The 22823-nt window shown below is 33.1% G+C and overlaps 2 protein-coding genes across 5 annotated transcripts in view; one reads left to right on the forward strand and one right to left on the reverse strand.

Moving 5' to 3' along the window:
* Window positions 1-6227: 6227 nt before the first annotated feature.
* Window positions 6228-13120, reverse strand: LOC124356462 (speedy protein A-like). The gene is made up of 5 exons (XM_046807560.1): window positions 12857-13120; window positions 11986-12133; window positions 10527-10701; window positions 7848-7986; window positions 6228-6626 (listed from the first exon to the last, which is right to left on the reverse strand). Exons 1-5 carry the CDS (start codon window positions 13041-13043, stop codon window positions 6541-6543), a joined length of 735 nt encoding a protein of 244 aa, XP_046663516.1. The 5' UTR covers window positions 13044-13120; the 3' UTR covers window positions 6228-6540.
* Window positions 13121-16369: 3249 nt separating this feature from the next.
* LOC124353235 (E3 ubiquitin-protein ligase synoviolin A) overlaps window positions 16370-22823 on the forward strand; it is a 38627-nt gene continuing 32173 nt past the window's right edge. For 2 of the 4 annotated variants that reach the window (XM_046803148.1, XM_046803149.1), the window contains exon 1: window positions 16373-16700. In XM_046803148.1, the coding sequence (XP_046659104.1) occupies window positions 16572-16700 (129 nt within the window). In that variant the 5' untranslated portion in view covers window positions 16373-16571. Of the gene's footprint in view, window positions 16701-22823 lie in introns of all 4 variants that reach the window. The other 2 variants (XM_046803150.1, XM_046803151.1) reach the window with 2 other exon arrangements.

The raw sequence follows: 22823 nt of genomic DNA on the forward strand, positions 1-22823 counted from the left end.
GGATTTTTTGTTGTTTAGACAGGAATTTATTATTAAATTCAAACACGAGACAGTTTTGGGTACATGAGTTTAATGAAGATCACACCCAAAGTGAGTTTTATGTGAACCTGTTTACCCTTACGTGATCATGCTGACAAATTCAAGAAATACTATCGAATGACTGTTGAAACATATGACTACATACTGTCCCACATCAAGGGAGATTTACAGAAATGGTCCAACTTTAGAACTTGTATAGAACCTGCCGAAAAGCTATCGATTCTCTTGAGGTAAGTAAATAAACATAGTATTCAGGATTGAAAACATTTTTATTTTATCAAAATATTAATTGTAAAATAATGTAAATAAATATAACCCATGGAATCTAATGACTCTTAAATGTTATTTGTATATAACTAAGATTATAATGTATAATCTTAATGTTAATCTATTACAATACAATTTGAGCGCATGTATCAAAATATTGTCTAACGTGAAGAGAATTATAATAATTAAATCTAATTGTAAAAATGTATGTAATAAATGAGAATAAAAGTTGTTACACCTATCAACAGGGTATATAAGTAAATACTAGCTAACAAAACGGTCAAACATTTTTAAGCAAAAGCTTAAACAATACTTATGTAAAAAAGAGAACTAATCATTAATGTTTCATCTGTTAATGTTTGTACTTAGAGATTCTCGAAGGTATTGGTGTAGGGAGGCGTCTGTATTTGGTCATTAGGGGTAGGCCAGGTTTCAGTATGTGGGTGTAGTAGGCCTTGAAGTTGATGCATAGGGGATTATTTAAGTTGTATCCTCCAAAATTCCCTGATTGTGGACTAGAAAGAGGAGTATTTACGGATTGGTATGGCCTGTTGCATCTTTCTTCTGCTTCGAGCTCAGCGATGACGCTATTGAAGATTGAAGCTTTCAATTTCATTTTTCGAAGGTATGGTAGCTTCTTCAGTGCAGGCAGCAAACTTTTAAAAAACGATAAGTCTTCATCCTCTTCCTCCATTGAGCTGGATTTTTGGACAGCAAACCGAGCTTCCAGTAGCTGGACTTTCTTTTTTCCAAATTAAGAGCCTCGTTTTGTATTGTCGATCCTCGCTTTCTCTTTTGCCGAGGACGCTGAAACTCGTTGTTCACTGGAGTAGGACTAGGTGTGGACGTGTTTATCGGATCGTTGAGCTCGTTCTACATTTGGTGACTCATCAGGTTCGTCGATATTTAGAGTAGACGTCTCATCATGTTCTGTTAAATCGGCATAATCCTCAGATTCTAGAAGAGTGTTGACAGGCGTTATCAGAGACAGGGAGATTTCCAGTTGTCACTCGTGGCTTCATTACAGGCAATAAGAAAGTTAAAGATTCAAAGTAGGTCCATGTTGGTTTTGCTCCGGAACCAGATTTGTTTTCTTTTACTTTCTTCCTGAACGTATCTCTCAAGTGCTCCCACGTCTTCCGTGCTTCTTCGTCTCCTGAAATAATAATTTCCAGTTTGAAACTATAACTTAGACCGCAATGCAATAAAAAATACAATCTATCTGGCACAGTTAGTAGCGTATTCCTTGTAAAGTTATATTTTAATACAATCACAACTTATATAAAAAAAATTAGCAGATAGTAGGTCTTTAGTTTGAAAAATAGGTTTTAAAACAAGTGAAGTTAATATTTATTCCTAATTTTAATCGATTTTTTGAGGTTGTATTATTGTTTCAGGTATCTATCAACAGGCATGTCCTTTGAAGCATTGAGCGAAACATTTCGCATGAGCAACTACACCGTCGGAAAAATAGTCGAGGACAGTTTGTGATTGCATGTGGGAACAGCTTGCCCCCAGTCCACTTACCAGTGCCTAATAAACAAAGATTTCTTGAAATTGCAGCAGAATTTAAGGAGAAATGGAACTTTCCCAACTGTGTAGGTTGTATAGACGGAAAAACACGTGAGGAATAAAATCTCCTGGGAAAAGCGGTACAATGTTTTTGAACTATAAGAAATTTTTTTCAGTTAACCTTCATGCAGTAAGCCGACGCCAAGTGTAAATTCATATTCATAGATGTTGGAGCGTACGGAAAGCAAAGCGACGGGGGGAGTTTTCGAAGCATCACCAATATCCAAGTTTTTTGAAAATTTCTCAGAACATTTGCCTGCTCCCTCACCGATAGATACCAGCAGTGAAACACTCATTCCATATGTTCTGGTAGGCGACGATGCCTATCCATTAAAATCATACATAATGAAGCCATTCGGCCAACGAAATTTGAGTGAAGAAGAGCGCATATTTAATTATCGATTGTCAAGGTGCAGACGTTGTGTCGAGTGTGCATTTGGCATTTTAACTTCAAAATGGAAATTGCTCAGCAAACCCATCGAAACAGAAGTAGGAAAGGCTGAGAAAATCATCAAATGTATGTGTCTTCTACAAAACATCATTATTGACAGAGATAATATTACCGTCAAATCCAGGAGTTCTAGAAAAAGGTCTACAGGAATACGTACAACATCACCAAAGGCCTAATCTAGGTACTACTCGACGGTATAATAGAGCAACTACCGCTGCGAAGGATGTCAGAAATTTTTACAAAGAGTACTTCAATGGCCTAGGAAGTGTTCCGTGGCAAGATGAGATGGTCTTCAATGTTAACAAGTAAACATTAGTAGGCTTACTGAAAAAAAAGTTTATTAAAAAATAATTATGTTTGACAAACATTTGCTTCCAAGAACTGTTTTACCATTATTACATATTTTTAGATATTGATTTGTAGTTTTTTTTATACATATTTAAATCGATTATAACAATTAAATTCAATGTTGTATTACAATGTTTCCTTTATTTATTTTGATCATTCTGACATTACTCCATCAACATATACTGCAGTGGTATATACACCATCCAGGCCCACCTTCGTGGATCCACAAATCACGCTGGGCACCCCTACCCCCATTTGTCCCTACATACAATGTACAGCACTGCTAAGGTAAGATCTTTTATAATAATGCAAATTTTTCTTGTTTGAAATTTTAGAAAATATACCAAAAATCCTAATAGGTTTAAGAGAACGAATTCCGGAATTTTGTGAAGTTAACCAAATAACTGCGTTACCTTGTTTTTAAGGTATTTTAACTGAAATGACAAGTTGTCTACAGGATGTCACAAAAGAACTGATAAGCTTTTTTGCTCAAGAGCTCACAAAGCTCAAGTTTTGCAATTTGAGAGCAATAATTATAACTTGTTACGTAGGTAAACGATAAAACGAAAATGTATGAGAACTGTACAGTACTTACCTTGGACATTCAGTTCCTTGGCTACTTCTTCCCATAACTTTGATCGGAAGTCAGTCCCGATTGTGATAAAACTTATCCCTTTGGTCCCATAATGTCGCTTTATCGCGCACTAACGAAATCAGTTTTCCTCTGTCTAACCATTGCACAATATCTATTCTAAAACTTGACTACAAATTAAATAAACAGGAATGACACGGTCCTACATCGACTCTCGACTGGCCCGACGACTCCGACACGGACGAAAAAAAACAAACAGGTTTGGTTCTCGGCCGATCCGTCTTTAGCATCGCCCGACGCGTCCGTTTACCGGGACGGCCCGCCGGTGCCAGTGTAGGAGGGTACACTGCGCGTCTTGTGTTTGTTTACTTCAGACGCGAGCCGACCGAGCCGACCGTCAAATCGGGAGAAAAAACGGGTCCAGTGTAGGAGCGCCCTAAAACTACTGATAATGAATTTTATTGAAACCTTCACAGAATACTCAGACAGTGATTATTCAGATTAATATGTTACTAAAACATATCAAACATAGGTATTATAAATAGTTTATTAAATATTTTAAAACAGCTTTAGAACAGCAATCCATTTTAGACCTGCCGTTCAAAATCCAAAGCCCTTATGAGAAAATTTTATAGTAAATGGTTAAATTTATTGAAACACTATTGACTGAAGCTTTCCCTTGCAGTCCAGGGCACAAGCGGAATGCAAAACAATTTTTTATAAACCACTTATGTAGTGGTTTCAATATTACATGCCCAAGATAATGACTTTAGGAACTCCATAATGTGACCCAATGCCGAATTTTCTGAACCGCCTGATCAAGAATAAAAGTTAATAATATTGTAAATAATAACAACAACATTAAGAAGGTAACAATAACGACTGTTTTCATATAATTTAAAAATTACAAATTCAAAAACAGTGCTACTCAAAAACTGCTTTATATAAATATTTGGTCTCTAAATAATGAAGATATTGATGATGGAGGTGAGCATGAAAATGGTGAAGAGACAGCCGATATTAAGCATAAGGAAGCTAGAATTATTATCAATACTTCTGAGGATCTTCCTAGAAAAAAAACCAGCGGTGTGCCAGACAGCGTGTTTTCTTCCATGTAGTTGCACTTGTAAACGTCATTGACTCTCATGTTGCCAATAACAAGCAAAAAAATCAAACTTCTTTTAAATTATATATATATATATATATAAATGAATTGCTGTTTGTTAGTTTCGCTAAAATTCGAGAACGGCTGTACAGATTTGGCTAAATTTGGTCTTGAATTATCTGTGGAAGTCCAGGGAAGGTTTAAAAGGTGAGAAACATTGGAAGAATTGGTATTTCTAAACCCATATATGTGTTTATTTTCTTGGTCAATGCGACAACATAAAGTCAGCTTTGGAACCATAAATAAATTACAGCGGAAGTGAATTTAATCAGTCGTATCTGACTTTTTGGACCGCAGTAACATTTCAGTCGTACTTAAGTTATATATTTTCTTTATCAAGACAAAAAGCAACTATTACTATGGCACTTGAAAAGTCCTGCAAAAGTCAAAGACAAAGTCAAAATGTTCTTTATTCATATACATCAAGTACAGAGATAGTGTCAAAAATTAATAAACCTAATTGGTGACATAAAACATTTAGAGTAGAAAATTAATGTCCAGGGTTGGTCATTTGGTAAAATTCTTCAAGTGTGTAGATGGCCTGGTGTGAGAGCAGTTTATGGAGTTCAGTCTTTAGCTGTTTCCCCTTCTTCGTTCTTATTTCTATCGGTAGACAGTTGCTCAGCTTTCTTTCTATGTAGGATGGTTTTTTTTCATACTATGCTAAGTGGTGAATGGGCAGTGGATACATAGTTGAGTTGCGGGTGTTGTAGTAGTGCAGGTCTTCAAGCCTTGATAGGTTTTCTCTGTCAACATATAAAATAACTTCTTGTATGTAGAGAGCGGTCACGGTCAAGATCTTTAATGTTGCAAAGACCTCTCTGCAGCTTTCCCGGAAATGAAGGCTTGCAAGTATTCTTATTGCCTTTTTTTGAAGGATTTCCCTGTACAGAAAGTAACTTAACAAGAGCCGAAAGTAGACGCTTTTTAGTCGAAGTTGGTTTGATTTCTATAGGACTTGAAATAGCTGAGATAAAAAATTAATCTCTAACAGACGGAAGTTAACGTTGACTAAATTAGGTTTTCGAGACTTGTGTGTCCATACAACGAAACCTAAAATAGAACCAATAAAAATCATACTTACGTTTTGAATCCTTCAATCATGGATACTGAAATAATATTTACCTGGAATGTCTACTTATGTTAAAAAAAACTTTACCGCTCCTTCATATTACACCATACATCCTTTCACTAAGAAAGCTATGATCTTCGATTTAGACAATTGCATGTGAAGCCGTGGGTAACTGCTAGTTTTCAATAAGTAAAGTGAGATATTTGCATTTTCCTATTTACTGTAATTTGGTTACATTTTGATACACATTAGTTTTGAGTTTAATTTTGTTCTTGGTTGTAGGGAGTACAACGTTGTCTACGTCTGTAACTAGAATTTTCTTTTCTTTAGCTCTATAACTCGTATCTCGTTTACCTCTGTAAGTCAAATACCATAAACTATGACATTAATAACTTGAACAATTTATATCTCTAATTATACTTAACTTGAAGGGAAATGGAAATCCATTAATATTCAAGTTGTCGGGGTTCCACTGTCAACCGAGGTGTGTCACTCTAGGATTACAGTGTAATTATGATCGGTAAAAAATTATTATTTCATATTTTTAATCCTTTCCCATTTAAACCTCCACAAGAACTATTGTAGCTGACAGCTGATGTGGTGGACCTTGCTTTCTGACTGAATTATATGATTAATGGTTCATCAGTATATTAAACTGATATGATTTATTCTAATAAACTTTACAATTCAGAAACTTAATATAACATATTAATAAACAATGGAATTGGCACAAATGTTTATTTAGTATTGTTAGTATTATAAGCTGTACATATCGACTCTAAAACTCTTTAATAGTAGGTAATTGTTGTACTTATGAATAAAATTAATGACTATTAATTATTTGTAAAACACATCTTATATCTATTGTGTTTGAAATCTATTTAAATCTAAAACTAATGAATTAGTTAACATAATTTTTATCAACTAGTCCTAACTTAATTTTACACAGTACAACTAGTAAGAGTCATATGGAACCATTTTTGTGACATGGTTCTTAGAATTCTGATTCACTGTTTCATTCAAATACAAGAAGTTCATTCTTCTGCAAACTTGAACTTCTTGGAAGGCAGGAACCATTCCTCATCCTCATCACTGCTGTCCTCCGAGCTGCTGGATTCCACTGCAAAAATATCATATATTGATATTTTTACAATATAATCAATCACTTTAAGAGAATCAAAACGGCAAAAATCTAAATTCTGAAACAAATGAATCTATTAATGTAAAATTTACTTCTCAAATAAGCCCATTGAACATATAAAAAGTTAAACAGTTGAACAATAGGCTATACAACTGTAATAGTTCTTCAATAAATATTTGTATAAAGTGACATCAATTCTGGTTTTCAGCTAATCGGTTTTAAGGAATTTGCAGGATTAAAAACAAGTTATTAATCTATAAAAGCATTGGATGACATCATCAAATTCAAAATGTGCTGACTATTTACATGACACCGGCCATACATACACAAATATTGAAAACAATCTTGAAATTTTACACACATACAAAAAAAGTCATCTATTATCAATTTTAGAACATTCTGAAATTTAAAAAAGTGCCAAAATTAATCCTAATGTATTATTAAATGACAAAGATTTCTTAACAAAAAATGTATTATTTGATAGACTTTAAACTATATAAACTAATCACGTATATAAATTAAATACAACATTTAGCCACCAAGGTAGTTAAAACCTATGTCAATTTGATCTAATTATTTATTTACTTTATTTATTTTCCTTAACCTCCACAAGTACCTGTAGATGGATTCTTTGAATCTGAAATGTACATTTTACCAATAAAATACAAAAGTGTTCAAAGATGTAGCTATTCTTATTAGTTAAGAATAAGTGTTCTGTTCTAATATTTCACATAAATATATTTTGTGATGGTTTGTCTTCATAAATTTAATTTTTTGATTATTTTTATTTTTGTAAAAATTTGGAACACTAATTAAAAATCATCCTCATCATATTATATTTTAAAAGTAAGACTTTATCACTGAGATAAATCCACCTCAAAGATTGTAAATTTAAAATTTTTCTTCTGTTTATCACCTATAGAATTTTAAATTGTACAGGCAAATAAAAATAATTAAAATATGAACTTTAACTTTATTTTGAAATATTATCTCTAAAACTTTGCACCTTGGAATTTAATGAATGAAGCACTGTTGCTTATCGTACAGTGCCTTTTATAAAGAATTAATAAAACAAACAGGTTGTGATTTTGCACAAGGCATTATAACGTTAGCAAATCGTATGTAGGACATGATTGTATGTACTTTGTAAAAACATCTGACTCTCTAGAGAAAACAAGCTTGAAGCGCTAGCTGACTTACAGTCAGTGTTGTAACAGCGAATGCGAGGTATGAGACAGAGATCACACTGAGGTTGTAGTACATAACTACGGATTGCTCCTCCATGAACTTGACGTCTTTCACGGGTCCACAACGTACAATCCTTCATACTGTCCATCACCTGGAATCATTGAACATGGTTTTTTTCCTTTTCATATTTTGCCAAAGATAATGGTATAACGTAAAAATAATTTCACTTTATTCTGAATAAATAAACTAAGGGTTTTTAAAATAAAAAAAACTTATGAATCTGATAAAACTTATTTAAAATAATGCAGAAAAATGCTGTAGATTCTTAATATATTAGAAAATATTAATTTTCAATTGTTAAAAATTCTTTGTAATTAAATTTTTAAATTCTAGTCTAACTATAGTGCTAAATGATAATAAAACAATACTTTTCCAAATGATTTATTGACGAAAGCTCAATTGAAAATTCCAGTCTTCTTTCTTCTCAATTTATTCAAAAATTAAAGAGTTGTCATATCCAATTTTCCATACTGGCTGAAATATTTACAAAATTTTTGTATTTGCATATTTACACTGTATGGTATTTTAATATTATTTGTAATACAAATAATGTAAAAATGTGGAGTCACCTGATTATAAAATCTTGGTATCAAAAGGCCTTGTCCAAAAAATAAATTATTTGGTAAAGTATTGTTTTATTAACATTTAGTAATATTTAAACAATTTTCTAATCGCTCCAAGAGTCTTCTAGTCTAACTATATTTCTTATATTTAAAAAAATGATTTTAGCTACTTATTCCCAAGCTGTCTGAAAATTGGGTAGAATCAATCATATTATTATCGCTGTATTAATTATAAATTTATTATTTAACAAATAAAAGTTCTTACTAATTTATGTATGTAAAAATGTTTAGTAAATATCAGCTTAAACTTTAAATACTAAACTTAAAAGGGTGAATGCTGAATTTCTGCTCAGAACAGCGTCTGAAATGTACACTACAGACGACTCCTGGAGTCTGAAGTTCACGTCCATCTGAAGAGATCCACTAAGACCGAAACAGTAGAATACCTTGGCAATACTACTCAGTACTTGTCATGATTAACATCCTTGAACATGCCAATGGTTGACACCCAACCTAGTCTGTAAGTTACAAAAACAAAACGTACTCTCTGCAAGACAATAAATTCTTAGTTTTTTGTTGCATTTCAGATGCTGCACTAAGTGGAAGGTGAAATGGAGGTATACTAAACATTCACACTGGATCAACCCTTTCCTCCATAGTTGTATTTAATGTGTAGAGAAGTTACGAGTGATTTTCTAAATAAATATTTATTCAGAATGTTAACTTATCTCTACATGCCCATTATTTTAAGATTGCAGATGTTACCAATTGTAGATGATGATTAAAACTATGTGATCAGTTTCATAAGAATTTCATCTATGTAAGGGTAATAGGATTTCAGAGATTTGTCATCGTTAAATGTTACAAAATGTATAACACAAAATCAAGAGCACCATCACACATTTTCTCCAAGCAGTTTCCGGTTTTTTTACCACTTTTCTTTTCCTCTTTTCCTTTCTTTTCTTTTGTTCATGCTCTAATTAATTTGCATGTGACAAAGAGGATAGATTTCAATCCTTGTTAAGAAACATGTTATACATTTAGTATCAAATAATGATGGCGAATGTCCGAAAACCTATTATCCTTTCAAAACTTCATCGTCATTAACAAACTTTAAACAAAATAATTCATCTATGTATTAGTACATTAACTCAATATTTTGTTTCGTATTTATGGACCAGGAGTAAATTTAGCAGTGCCCCTAGGAAAACACGCTACGGTCTTCCAAGCAGAAGTCATGACAATAGAATCATGCACCAAAAAATTCAGGGTATAGAATCAGGGGTATATTCTGAAATTAACTGTGATCTCATAGCTACAAGTGAAATTCCTTGTAACACATCTAGGCTTTGTTGGTGTTAACAGAGTGTGCAAAAATCCATAGATCTGGAGTTTGATTCTTACATTTTTCAAATGTAAACATACATAATGTTACATATAATTTTAAAGTATTAAAGGCAAACAATTTGGATGGTGAAAAAACTTAACGTTTTTATTATTTTAAAATTGTAAATGAAAACTATAAAATATGAGAATTTACATAATTTATATATAATATTATATCATAGTACATGATGATTAAAATAATTTCTTAAAATTTGCTTTCACAATAAGCTCGGGTTATTTTGTTGTGCGACATGATAATTTTCTCAAAAATTGTTCTTGAGGTCCAAACCCACATTTTGAAAAATTCAAAATGATCATATTTCAAAACTTTGAAGTGCAGTAGGAAGGGTTGATTCGATGTGAATGTAGATTTTAGCTCCAGTTCACCTTCCTCTTAGTGCAGTGTCTGGAATCTGACAATGTCACAGATTTAACATAAACCATTGACTCTTGGAATCTGGAGTCACGTTCATCTGAAGATCCAAGAAAGTCGGTTGCGAAGAAGTTCAAAATGACTCTTTACGTCATTTCGACATCAGAGAAAATTAGACTACAAAATATAGCGTAATCTAGGTGAAGAGGTATTTTCAGTATCTAATCAGATGCACAATTGAGTACACAATAATCAGTTTTAAAAAATTACTAGAGAATAATAACTTCTTGACTGAGATAGTTATCTGACCTGGAGACAACACTGCAAGCTGACACAGGCCCTGAAGTCCATGGCTGCCCACAAGTTGCAGCGCACCTGCACAAGCAGACTTTCTGCTCCATGTTTAAAACTGCGAGGAAGGGCCCAGCGAGGAAGACAGGATTTCAAGTCTTCGTCATCCTCCTCCATGTCATGAGCCAGGTATCTAAACACAGACACCAATATAAGATGTGTTATCGGACCTGGAGACAACACCTCAGACTGACACAGGCCCTGAAGTCCATGGCTGCCCACAGATTGCAGCGCACCTGCACAAGCAGACTTTCTGCTCCATGTTTACAACCGCAAGGAAACGTCCAGCGAGGAAGACAGCCATAAATTCCATAAATTTTGTTGGAATAAATACGTTTTTGCTAAGAAATACTACCATTTTGCTTATTATTGTTTTTTTTTTTTTTGCATTTCCGTTTTATTAATACCTGTATCTCTGAAGATAGACTAAAAAAATTTATATTTTCTTTGGTTCAGGTGACTAACAGACATGGTCTTCAATCTTAAAATTCTTTAAAGATTATCCTTTATTTTAGATCACAACAAAATACTGTATTTTGTCATAAACTGTAAAATGACTATGCACATTTTAATATTCACTGGTTTTTGATACTGGTTTTATTTACTTTAAAATGTAAATTTATTCATTTATAACTTAAATTTTTAGTGGCTTATAATAAAATGTTTCAGAATTTTATATACAGTGTTTTACTGGTATAAGACCTGAAAATGGTAAAGTTAATTAAAAACCAGTAATAAAATTAATTTGCTTTTGAACAAAAAACTTGTTCCCAAATGCAAAATTTCATCAAAACCACACCATACATTTAGATTGCATTATAGTTTAAATTGTAGACTACTTAGTATACAAAAAAATTAAATTAAGTTAAATCTTTCATGACTTTTGATTGAGAATTTGTTCTGAGAGGTGGTTTATTCCATTTTTTCTAACTGTCAGTGGTCTATAAGTAGTTAACGTTAAAAAAATGTTAAAGCTGTCAATAAAAAAGTTTACATAGAACATTTTATTAAAAAGTATGCACAAAACTTTTACTGCTAGGAGAGATTTATACTTTAGTAATAATAACACTCCTTTTTATCTTTTACAATAATACAATCTATAACATGTGTAAATATTTTAAACATGAAGAACATTTCTTAAAACAAAAATGCTAAAAATAAATAAAATCACATCAAGAAATACTGTATCTATAGTGGAAAGGATAAACTTTAAAATTCTTTATTGCAAAAATATGGCAAGTTAATTGATTAATATTCAATTGAATGTTTCACTAAATATGGTTAATCAGTAAGTTAAGTGTTTTATAAAATTTTTATTTACTAAATCTATATGAATTCAAAAACATATAGTTTTAATATTATTGTGAGTGATAAATTCTGAATATGAACTGAAGAAAAAATCTTTAACGTTACTTACAAAGCTGCAAAGAAATTGAGACGGTTGTAACTAGAAAAAGGAAGACGAGATCTTATGAAGTAAACAAACACCATGGAGAGAAGATATTTGTCAGCATATACATAACAACGATCGTACTTCAGAAACTGTTGAATGATCTCATCTTCATCTGAAAATAATATCAGGAGAAAGAATTTATTTAAACTTTGTGTTAGTAACTGCTAGCTATGTATGACTTGTTAAATTAAATATTATAGCACTATCTATGCACAAAAAACATTAAGAAAGGTAAAAGGTATAGTGTAGTGTTATATCAAGTCAATAAAATCAAGGTTAAAAACTATTTAGGTTAAACATAATCACTTCTTAAGCTGTGATTACTCCTCGTAGTACATAGTTTGAAAACAAAATTTTCTTCGGATTACCAGTGTTGCAGTAAATATTTACAGTTAAATTTAAATAATACATTATTTATTTAATGCTATGTTAAATATTTTAAAACGATTCTATATATAATATTGGTAATGTCACCTCCATATATTGTAATACAAATCCTTTATGCAGATTTTTTAGAATATACATATAAAATTATTTATCCTCTAAGTGTTCAGACTATAGGCCTACAATAAATATATACACAGCAACCTAGGGGTATAGAAATTCCATTTTGTTTGTATCTGTTTTTCTACATTTTGACTTAAAATATTGACAGCAGTCATAACTTAAAACTGTTAGCTAAGCTGGTCCATAAACTGAAATTCTATTTTAAATTTTGCCGGAACTTGATATTAAATTTGTTTATGTTACTATCAGGTGTTACAAAATGGAAAAGATAAAACAGGAATAGAGTGGCAAACAGGAATAATAAAACAGGAATAATCAACTGACTGACCTATTAGATGGAGAAAATGTATGATGTGTTCAACATAATACTTATCAATATGAACTAAATTGTTTGTAATTTCTTCACTCTGATTTTGCTCAAATACTATGTGTTGGTAGCTGCAAGATTCGTTTTTTAGACTTTTAGGAGGTGAATAAAATAAATTGAAAACTTTAAGTGGAGCAAATATATTCATAATAGTTGTGTGTGTTTTCCTTTTGAAGATTAGCCTAAAGATTCAAACTGTTTGTTTACAAATTACAGCAAGTATACAAACAAGCTTTGTTTTATTCCATACATATTATTTTACAAGCGGAAACGGAACCTGTTTATATTTTTAGATTAGCCAATAGAATTAGCCGAAACTTTCTGCATATGACCATAGAGTAAATAAAAAACGAGGCAATTATTATATACATTAAAAGCTTTGCTAGTAAGATTAATAAATCTATCTGAATTTTACTTTACTTAATTAACTATGTGTAAAAAGAATGTTACACGTTGTGTTTTTGTTCTTAAACATTTTATGCATAGGCTAGTAAAATTATCCTTTGTCACTTAAATGAAGGCGTAGTTTTATACTGTAATTTATAGACACCACTTATTTTTTCTACATATTATACATGACAGAATGTATTCTTTATAATTTTGTTTTAAAATGTACGTAATAAGAGGTTTATACAGCTGCATAGGTATATTATAACAGTTATGTTCATCAAGTTTTAGTTATATTTTTTCAAGCCGTGTTGTGTGAATTCTATTTGGCAAAGGGATTTTAATTTACCGGCGGAACATCTCTTTCTTTAAATGTTTAAAAGAGATACAATTATTTTTTGTCGCTACATTGGACATGACCTTAGATTTACAGTTGTAGGATTAAAATAATAAACTAGGGTACTTTGGGATTATACCGACCACACCCAGACATGAATCGTTATTTAACATTTTGCTTCTACTGATTACTAGATTAGCGTAGAAGACTATTTCGTCAGTATAAAACAGGAATTGTCTTATCGCAAACCCCTCCCCATCCTCAGACAGAGGTCAAAGTCGAGCGTCTAGTAGATAACGTGATTGCAGAGCCTCGCCGCCCGTTCAGCTGGTGCATCGCTTTGTTGTACTTTCGTGTTTTACCTCTACATTTCTCCAAACACAAAAATTTAACAAAAACAAACATTTACCAAACTAAACTCTTTATTAAAAAAACACTCAAAACTTGTTTTTATTCTTGATCACATTCCGCCACCCAAAATGCGAGTGCCTCCGGCCATCAGCGCGGGCTTCGACAGCACCTTCGGTGCTGCCCCGCGCTGATGTCGACGAAAGAAAAACATCCCTCGAGATAGTACCTATCAGTAAAATATCAAATTCTAGAGGGGCTAATCAGAAATATAAATTGAATTGAAATGGAAAGGCAATTATGTACCGTGCAAATCACGTGATGCCGCGCGGCCTGCCGTAATCAGGATTCTCGAGAAAGATAAGATAACAGCGACAACAATACCGATCACAATACCTGGAAATGCTTGTAAGTTTGTAATTTTGTAATTGAAGAGTTGTTTTTTTCGTTCTATCATGTTTGTTTCTATAAATTTCTATTTTTGTGTTCTTCATACTGGTGTGGTCGGTATAATCCCAAAGTACCTAAACTAGTAATAAATTCATATAAGCTATTCATGTGTTGACTAACATTTTGTTCAATTGCTGGAATACAAGAATAATTTCGTATAATAAGGTAGGTCGATTGACTTAGCAAGTATACATTCCAGATAGTTCAAAGTTTGTAAAAAAACGGCGTTCGGGTTTTAATTTCCAAGTTTCCAGTAACAATATGTTTTCACCGCCGTATTAAAAAAAAAATTAATCATCCAAATACAGGAAGAAAGATCCTTTAAGCATGTATTCTATTGTCAATTCATTCGATTATGTTTGAATACACAAAATTTGTCCCACGGTTCCAGCGACTAACGAAAAATGTACTTCAAGATGTACTTATCAAGTAAATATCAAAATTTAATGAGGTTGACCACGAATGCTTTCGGTTATCAATGCGGGCTGCAACACGCGAGGTAATACATCGGAATTGCAGAGAATCTGTTTACTAATGATTGTATTATTATAAATATTCATACATTTTGCCATGTTTGTAGTTTTCAATGTCGTATCTGGACAGTTACAGTTTGTAGTGAGACTTTTTTTACTTATTAACATGTCAACAAAGGACATGTTAAAGGAAGTGTACATGTCCACTTAAGGACATGTCATAATATTTGAAATAATATTCAAACAAGTCAATGTTATAATTTCATGCGTATAAACTACTTATATATATAGGGACTAGGGAGGGAGAGAACTAAAATAATGTACAGTTCTATTTTACTGCTAAAAAAGGAAAACTTAACATAAGAAGTTGGTTATACTAGTCCAGTAAATTGATTTAAACGTGTCTCTCTCTAAAAGAACTGTACTGGCAATGATTCTGATTTTAGTCAGATAAAAAAATGCTAAACCTCATGCACTTTTACGAAAATAAGTCGTAGAATTGTTTGAGTTGTTTTTATTAGTTTTTCAGAATAAAATCTTAAGATTTTTCACTTAGTAAATTATCATTTAATATTAAAAAAGTAAACACTTCACAAAAAACTAACAAGCACTATTGGATGCGTATTATTTATTGCTTTAATGCAACTTTTCCTATAACAGTAGATAAAAAACAAGGGGGTAAAGTGCATGAGGATTAAAGGTTGATAATATGGGGGAACCTCATGGTCATTTTACTACAGCTGGCTCTTAAGTATTTGTACAAATATTTATTCCTTGGTAATATTCATGGAGTTCAAAATGTTATATCACTAAGAAATAACAACTGAAAAATTAGTGCAAATGGCGATTTTAATGATCTTATTACCAATATATCATAACGTTAGGGTAAGTAACACAGTTTGTTAAAATACATTTTCTTTTCTTATTATGAAACTGAAGATTGTCCTGAGTATTTCAATATTCTATACAGCTGTCTGGGAAAAGACTGCCAAGCAGGTTAATTACAACTACAGAATTAACCATAAAGAACTATTGATCCATTTTGCTTTATAAGTGCAATAAGGTACTTATTGTGCAAAATTAACTTCTTTGAACAGCGTATTATTCATATATAAACAGCTTTTGGATAAGGATTGCTGTTATTTTTATGTGCAATATTTACTATTACATCAATCTGGCCATTAGTAAACATACATAACTGTAGTAGTTTTATTCACTAGAAATAACAGTACATATACTATTTGTAAAAATAGTGCAAAATATATTTTAAAGGCATGAATAACTTTATTAACGTTATAAATGCACTGTACATTTAAACTTACTCTTTGTTTCAAGCAGCTGAGATGAATTGGTACAAATTATTTTATAGTGGATTTACCCAACGGTCTTTGAAATAACTGAATAACCAATAGCAGTAAGGAACGTAACTTAAGGGCTAGTTGAACAGATGCTGAACCCAGTGTATGGATAGATAGAAAAAAATAGCGATACGTACATGATACATCAAGCGAAACTTCACTTTTAGCACTAGCAGAAGCAAAGAAATAGAAGACGAATGGAGTTGTGCTAGCAAGATTTGTGAGATAGGGCTTGCCAGCTGTCAAAATATTTCTATTGTGACTTGTTTTCCTGTTTATATACGTATTATTTTTACACTCAATTTTTTAAAAGTTTTGTGACAATGAGAAATTTGGGTTTAACCGTGTTTAGCTTAGCACTGACAGCTTCTGTAATTGGTAATGCATATTACCAAAAGAAACAGTTTTATCCTTCTGTGGTGTATATTACGAAGTCAAATCCCAGTATGGCGGTAAGTTATCAAATACTTTACCCTATGTATATTTCATATTTTTGGTTTTTGTATTTTCATAGGAAAGTGATTTTATATTGTTCTCATTTCTGCTTTAAGTTGTCTTAGATAGTTTTTAATTGCAATAGAGAATTAATAACTGAGGTGATAGATTCACTATAGGACCAATTACTTCTGAGTTGATATAACATGTACAACTTGTGTATAAATATGAAAAATGTGTTGAGCCTAACAGTAAATAGGCTATGCACTTTAGCCACTTTACTATTTGGTGTTTTTCAAAACTAAAATGTTTAAAAAGATACACAACAAAAGCCTGAGTTTTGGAAAGCCTGAGGGTGCAATATAATAAGCGGCCACCACTACAATCGGATCATGATAATTGAATTTACATCTCAATACTATTGAATACAACATTGACCTATAGACACACTCACAATTAATCATTGCCAGCTGTTTTTATTTCATTACATACTGAGTAGGCTAGTATCGTCATTGCCTCTGTTTTTATTTCATTGCGTACTGAGTAGACTAGTGACGTCATTGCCAGCTGTTGTTATTTCGTTATGTAGTGAGTAGGTTAGTGACAACGAGAGAACAAGGGTGATGAATACGGAGATGTTAGCGAAAAATGTATTTTGGGTAGGGTACGATAAGCGGACCCGGTTCTTCATATCGAAGAATGTAATCATCGATACCTAGTATTCGCATCTCAAATCCTAGACTATCAATCGATATAAAAGTATCTATATAAATCGATATTAAGGCAGTCCTCAATAACAATCATATGTTTTAAATTAAAATATGAATTTAATATTTACAGTGATCAAACAAATTATTACAGTGGAACCTCGATTAGTCGGATTAATCGGGACCGCGGCCGATCCGGGTTAACGAAAATCCAGGTTAGCTGGAGAATTAGGTAAAAATTAATAAAATACAGTATACTTACAGATAAACTCCATTATAATTATAAAAACATCAAACATATGCACATTTAATTATTATTAATCCTAACAGTACATTTATAACTGTTCATTTCCTGGTAAAAAACTCAGTCAGCTTTGGTGGTTGTTCCAATGTCGTCTGCCGCTTGCGTGCTGTGCGATCCCGCAGTCTCTTCAACATGAGCAATTCGGCGATGTTTCTGCCTGCCGCTCGAAATAAACCATTAGTTCGTTTAGTTTGGTCTCTGCATCTCCATGACTCATCACTGGATCTTCAATGTCCCCGTCTGCCTCCTCAGCGTCTGATTCATTAGCATCAGGTAAAAACGACGCGATCACTTCCTCGTCATTAAGTGGCTCATAGCCTCCATTATTGTCTGCCCCTAACCACAGAGTAATGTCATTTTCATCGACTTCAGAGCAGTCATCAATATTTTGGAACATATCCAAAAGTTCTTGGAGCTGGACATCGTCTGGAGAGTCATTTTCCATATTATAGTTCCCCACTGGTTGAATTATATTTTCATATACGCATATACCCTTCCACAGTTTTTTACCAAGATTTAATTAAGCTGATTCTAGTCACTTGTTCTCAAGATTCTGCAAGCATGCACATTACAGTTTTCACATTAAATGTTTTGAGAATCTCGACTACACCGTGTTCTCCTTCATTGTCAATGATTGTGCTTAGCATCTGTCTTCTGTAAACCTTGATTTTCTCGAGAACCCCCTGGTTCATGGGCTGTAATAGCGCTGTTACATTAGGCGGCAAAAACTTGACGGTAATGTCCCCACTGACCAGCACATCTGCAGACGGATGTGAAGGAGCATTATCAATTAGTAGGACAGCTTTAATTGGCAACCCACAATCTTTTCAATATTTCGTCACACCTGGCACAAAACAATCAAAAAAACCAGTTTTTTAAAAGTGTTGCTGTCCATCCATGCACTTCTTTGAGACTTGTAGACAACTGGTAGAGAATCCTGATTTACGTTTTTCGTGCTCGCGGATTTTTCGCTTTTCCTATTAAGAGTAGAGGAAATCTAGGCTTCTCCGAAGCATTGCTGCAGGCCATTATTGTCAATCGGGCTTTGCTTTTTTTTGTATCCCTTTGCGTCTTTTTCAGTTTTTGAGGCCAAAGTTTTGCTCGGCAACATTCTGTAAAACAGACCCGTCTCATCGGCGTTATATATTTGATCTGCCGTTAAATTTTCTTCTTTAACAAAATCCAAAAACTTGTTTTTATAGTCATCAGCAGTGCTGTTGTCCCCAGATAGACTTTCTCCTGTGATAGATAGTTGGCGAATACCATACCGTTTTTTCCACCTATCCAACCATCCTTGACTCGCAGTAAAATTTGGTTCACAATCAGGCAACTGTTTATTCAGCTTGATTGCCTTTTCTTGAATGATAGGCCCAGACACTGGCAAATCACGTTCCCTTTCCGCACAAAAACAAACATACAAAGCGTCGTCAAGAGTCTCGTTTTTAGCTTTCTTAGCTTTGCACTGATTGCCCAAACTGTCTTTTGTGCGGACCCTGTTTTTTATATCGAAATTGGCAAACGATATTACTTAATCATAACCACCGATATAATCAATCGATACTGATTAGTAGTATTTTTGAACAAATAACTTAAATAATCTATCAACAGCTGTAAACACATTCAAATAATACACGTAAGGTAATATTTCAATTTTACATATAAGTAACATTTGATTATTAAAAATGGCAGTCAATTTTAGAAAACTATACGACTATGACATTGTTTTGAAAGATGATAAGACATGTTTTACGTGACTTCAACATGTTGGACTCGTACCAAAAAATCCATTATGTGAAATTTGTGGGAAAGAAACAACCTGTAACTGTGAGAGGAGCAAATATGGTCGTCTTCAGTTTTCCTAATTTTGCTTATAATAATTTGTTTCATTTTTTTTTCACCCTTGGGGCGGCCTACTGCCATGCACTTAAGCCTCAAGGGCTTTTTGCGCACCCCGGAAACACACCATGAGGCCCACCAGTCTACAACTTCAGCAGTTCAACAAACCACCGAAAACAACCTATCAAGTCCTCCTGGGAAAATTCACCACCCCTGTCCAAAATACCAAAGATGGCATACCGCTCTCTTGCTATTGCAGGGCAATCAAAGAGCAGGTGCTCAGCAGTCTCCTCCTGCTCATTACACCTTCCACAGAGCGGATCCTCCTGAAGGATGCCAACTCTGTGAAGATGCTTTCTCAGGTGACCATGCCCCGTAATGAGACCAATGACCTTAGAAGACATTGATCTGTTTAATGAGAGAAGGTCCATATTCTGATTTAAAACATATGATTGTTATTGAGGACTATAGAAACTTTTATATCCATTGATAGTCTAGGATTTGAGATGCGAATATTAGGTATCGATGATTACATTCTTCGATATAAAAAACCGGGTCCGCTTATCGTATCCTACCCCTTATCTCGTTATTATTCTTCATCGTGCGGTAGTGTTGTGATTAGTTTGAAATATTTATCTTGTTTTATTGGGAAATGTAATTAAACTTAAAAGTTTTATTACATTTTACAATGAAATTGATGTTTATTTGAATTAAATACATAGTTTTCTAAATAGTTTTATTTTTATCAATAAATACGCTAATTGTAAGTAAAATGCCCTGTTGTATATTTTTTGGCTTTTACTTTTTATAATATAGTTATAACAAAAATTAGCTTTGAACTTAAAGAAACAAAATTTGTTTACTTGTCTTGGCGTTAGAGGAAAGTTAATAGATTTATTAGTGGCGAGTGAAGGGTTAAATACAAACTTCGTAGATCCACAACTTCTGCAAGCACCCAAACTATAGAATCTAATTGGAGAGCTACAGCCAGGCTGCACTAAAGGCATTTGACACCTGCTTGTTTGATTCAAAAGCAGTCTGGGAATGCAAGAATGCTCCATGGTAGAACTGTAAAAGAAGAACAGAGTTACACTCAGTTGGGTGCCAGGCCATGAGGGCATTCACGGCAATGATAAAGCAGATACCCTTGCCAAAAAAGGAACAAAGTTCCTAATGGTTGGGCCAGAGCCGGGCTACATAGTAGGTTTCTTCTACAACAAAGCTCTTATTAAAGATTGTGAAAAGAGGATTAGATCCGTTAACTGGAGTGGGGCCTCATGATTAAGACGATAAAAAATCTAGTTAATAAAAGCATTTATTTCTCCTTATGCTAAAGGGTGTGCATCCCTCGTATTTCATAATGAGGATATAAGAAAGATCTGAGATGCTGACAGGACATGGCCTCCTTAGAAAACATCTTATGAAAGTGGGTCTCAGCCAGACTGATATGCAGACTCTGCAGAGAAGCAGAAGAAGAATCAGCGGAACACATATGGCTAATTTATCCTGCTATAACTAAAATTAGGAAAAGATTCCAAGGGGCATATCTCCTCAGCCCGAAGGACATTAGAGAACAGGAGCCCTCAAATCTGATTGGCTTTTGTAAAAGTCTTAAATTTTGAGGACATAAATATCAGTAAGGGAGGTGCAAAGGTCCTTTAGGGCTAAGTCATCTCCTTCCCTCAGAAGAAGAAGAAAACAAATTTTAATGATGAATAAAAACTATCTGTATATTTATAAAATGTAAAAAACAAAACAGTAGTGCAAATTTAGCTATTTTAAAGGATAAACGTTTCTGGCACCTTGTACACAAATAACACATTTACATCGCCATTGTACTTGCGGCTGGCCATCACTCAAATATCTTAAACATGACTACTATATTTGAATTAAATTTGAAACAATAATGTCGATCAAAATAACGTTATAGGCTTATAGATTGTACTAAACTTTAAAGGCTAATTATTCTATAAAATAAAAACTGCTGGTAATTGTTAATTATGAATTTGTGTAGTTAAAATGCTTTTATTTTTGATAGTTTAGATATTTACAATCAATAGTTGATTCCATTGTCGTGGTGGCTGCTTATTATACTCCAGCCATTAAAATTCCCATCATTTATTTATTTATTACAATAGTTTCTTTATTTTTGTTACAAGTGTTTAAATATAATATGTATATTAACAAGGTAGCGGGGCAAATGTAAAATTAACAGCCGGTGTGGCAGAATAAGTTTTGCATTATTAACTATTGCTCTTGGCCTCCTGATCAAAACAATACAAGGTTTCAAGGAGTGACAATGACAAATAATAAAGTTATAAAAGAATAAAAGTGGAACTTCTTTTCTCGCTTGGAGTAATATTTCGCTTGAGTATTATTTTCTGTGCTGTGCTGGGTATCAATCACATGGTCTTGTAATGATCGTAAGTCTACCTTGTATTGGTTGCTGCTGATATCAGCCGTTGCGCCATCTTTTGGATACGTAAAATAACATTAATGCTGAAATCAAGAGAATTTCACCCAAATAAAAGTGGCATCTGTTTAATACCAAAGTATCGAAATTCCTTGCACTGTTTTTGTGTAAATGTTGATATCTCTGTTATCCCTTCTTAGTTTGTTATTTTCCCCATCCTGAAACACTGATTCCTCGGTCTCCGAGATCAATGTTCTAATCGAGATTTAAACTAAAATTCAAATACGTTAATAATTTTTGTAAATATAGACTTTAGTTTATCAGCAGCTAAAAATTCTTTTTGGAAATGAAAGTACACTATTTTAAGTAATTTTTAAAAGTGGTTGTAGACTGTTTTAGATAATGTGGCTAAAGTAAATACCACCCTGCTAAGTTGTTTACTATAGCCTTCAGAAGTTTGTAGTATAGCAATTTAAGTTACCTGATTAGCCTACTATTACCAATATCAGAAACACATGCCATTAGTGAATGATAAGCAACGCCAAACGGAGTGTTGTGGACTAGTGCAGCTTAGAACCATTGTCATACAGCGGACCAGTGTTGTTAACAAACACATGCACATTTACCACAGTTGGCCGCCGTACTTCCTGATACCGAACCCTGCTCTCTGATACCGACTGCATGCTTTTTTTCTGAACGTGGGTGCTCGACAGGTCTGTGACGTTGACCTAGTCTATCCAAAATAGCTTAAATCCTACATTTTTCAATAGACAATATTTATAGTTAATTCTGATTAGTTTTCATGGAAAATGATTGGTTTTGCAATGTAGAGCTTCTTAAACCTTAATACATTGAATAAGCCAACTTCACACCAAGAGAA

Source organism: Homalodisca vitripennis, chromosome 1 (assembly GCF_021130785.1).
Source record: "Homalodisca vitripennis isolate AUS2020 chromosome 1, UT_GWSS_2.1, whole genome shotgun sequence".
NCBI classification, from domain to species: domain Eukaryota; kingdom Metazoa; phylum Arthropoda; class Insecta; order Hemiptera; family Cicadellidae; genus Homalodisca; species Homalodisca vitripennis.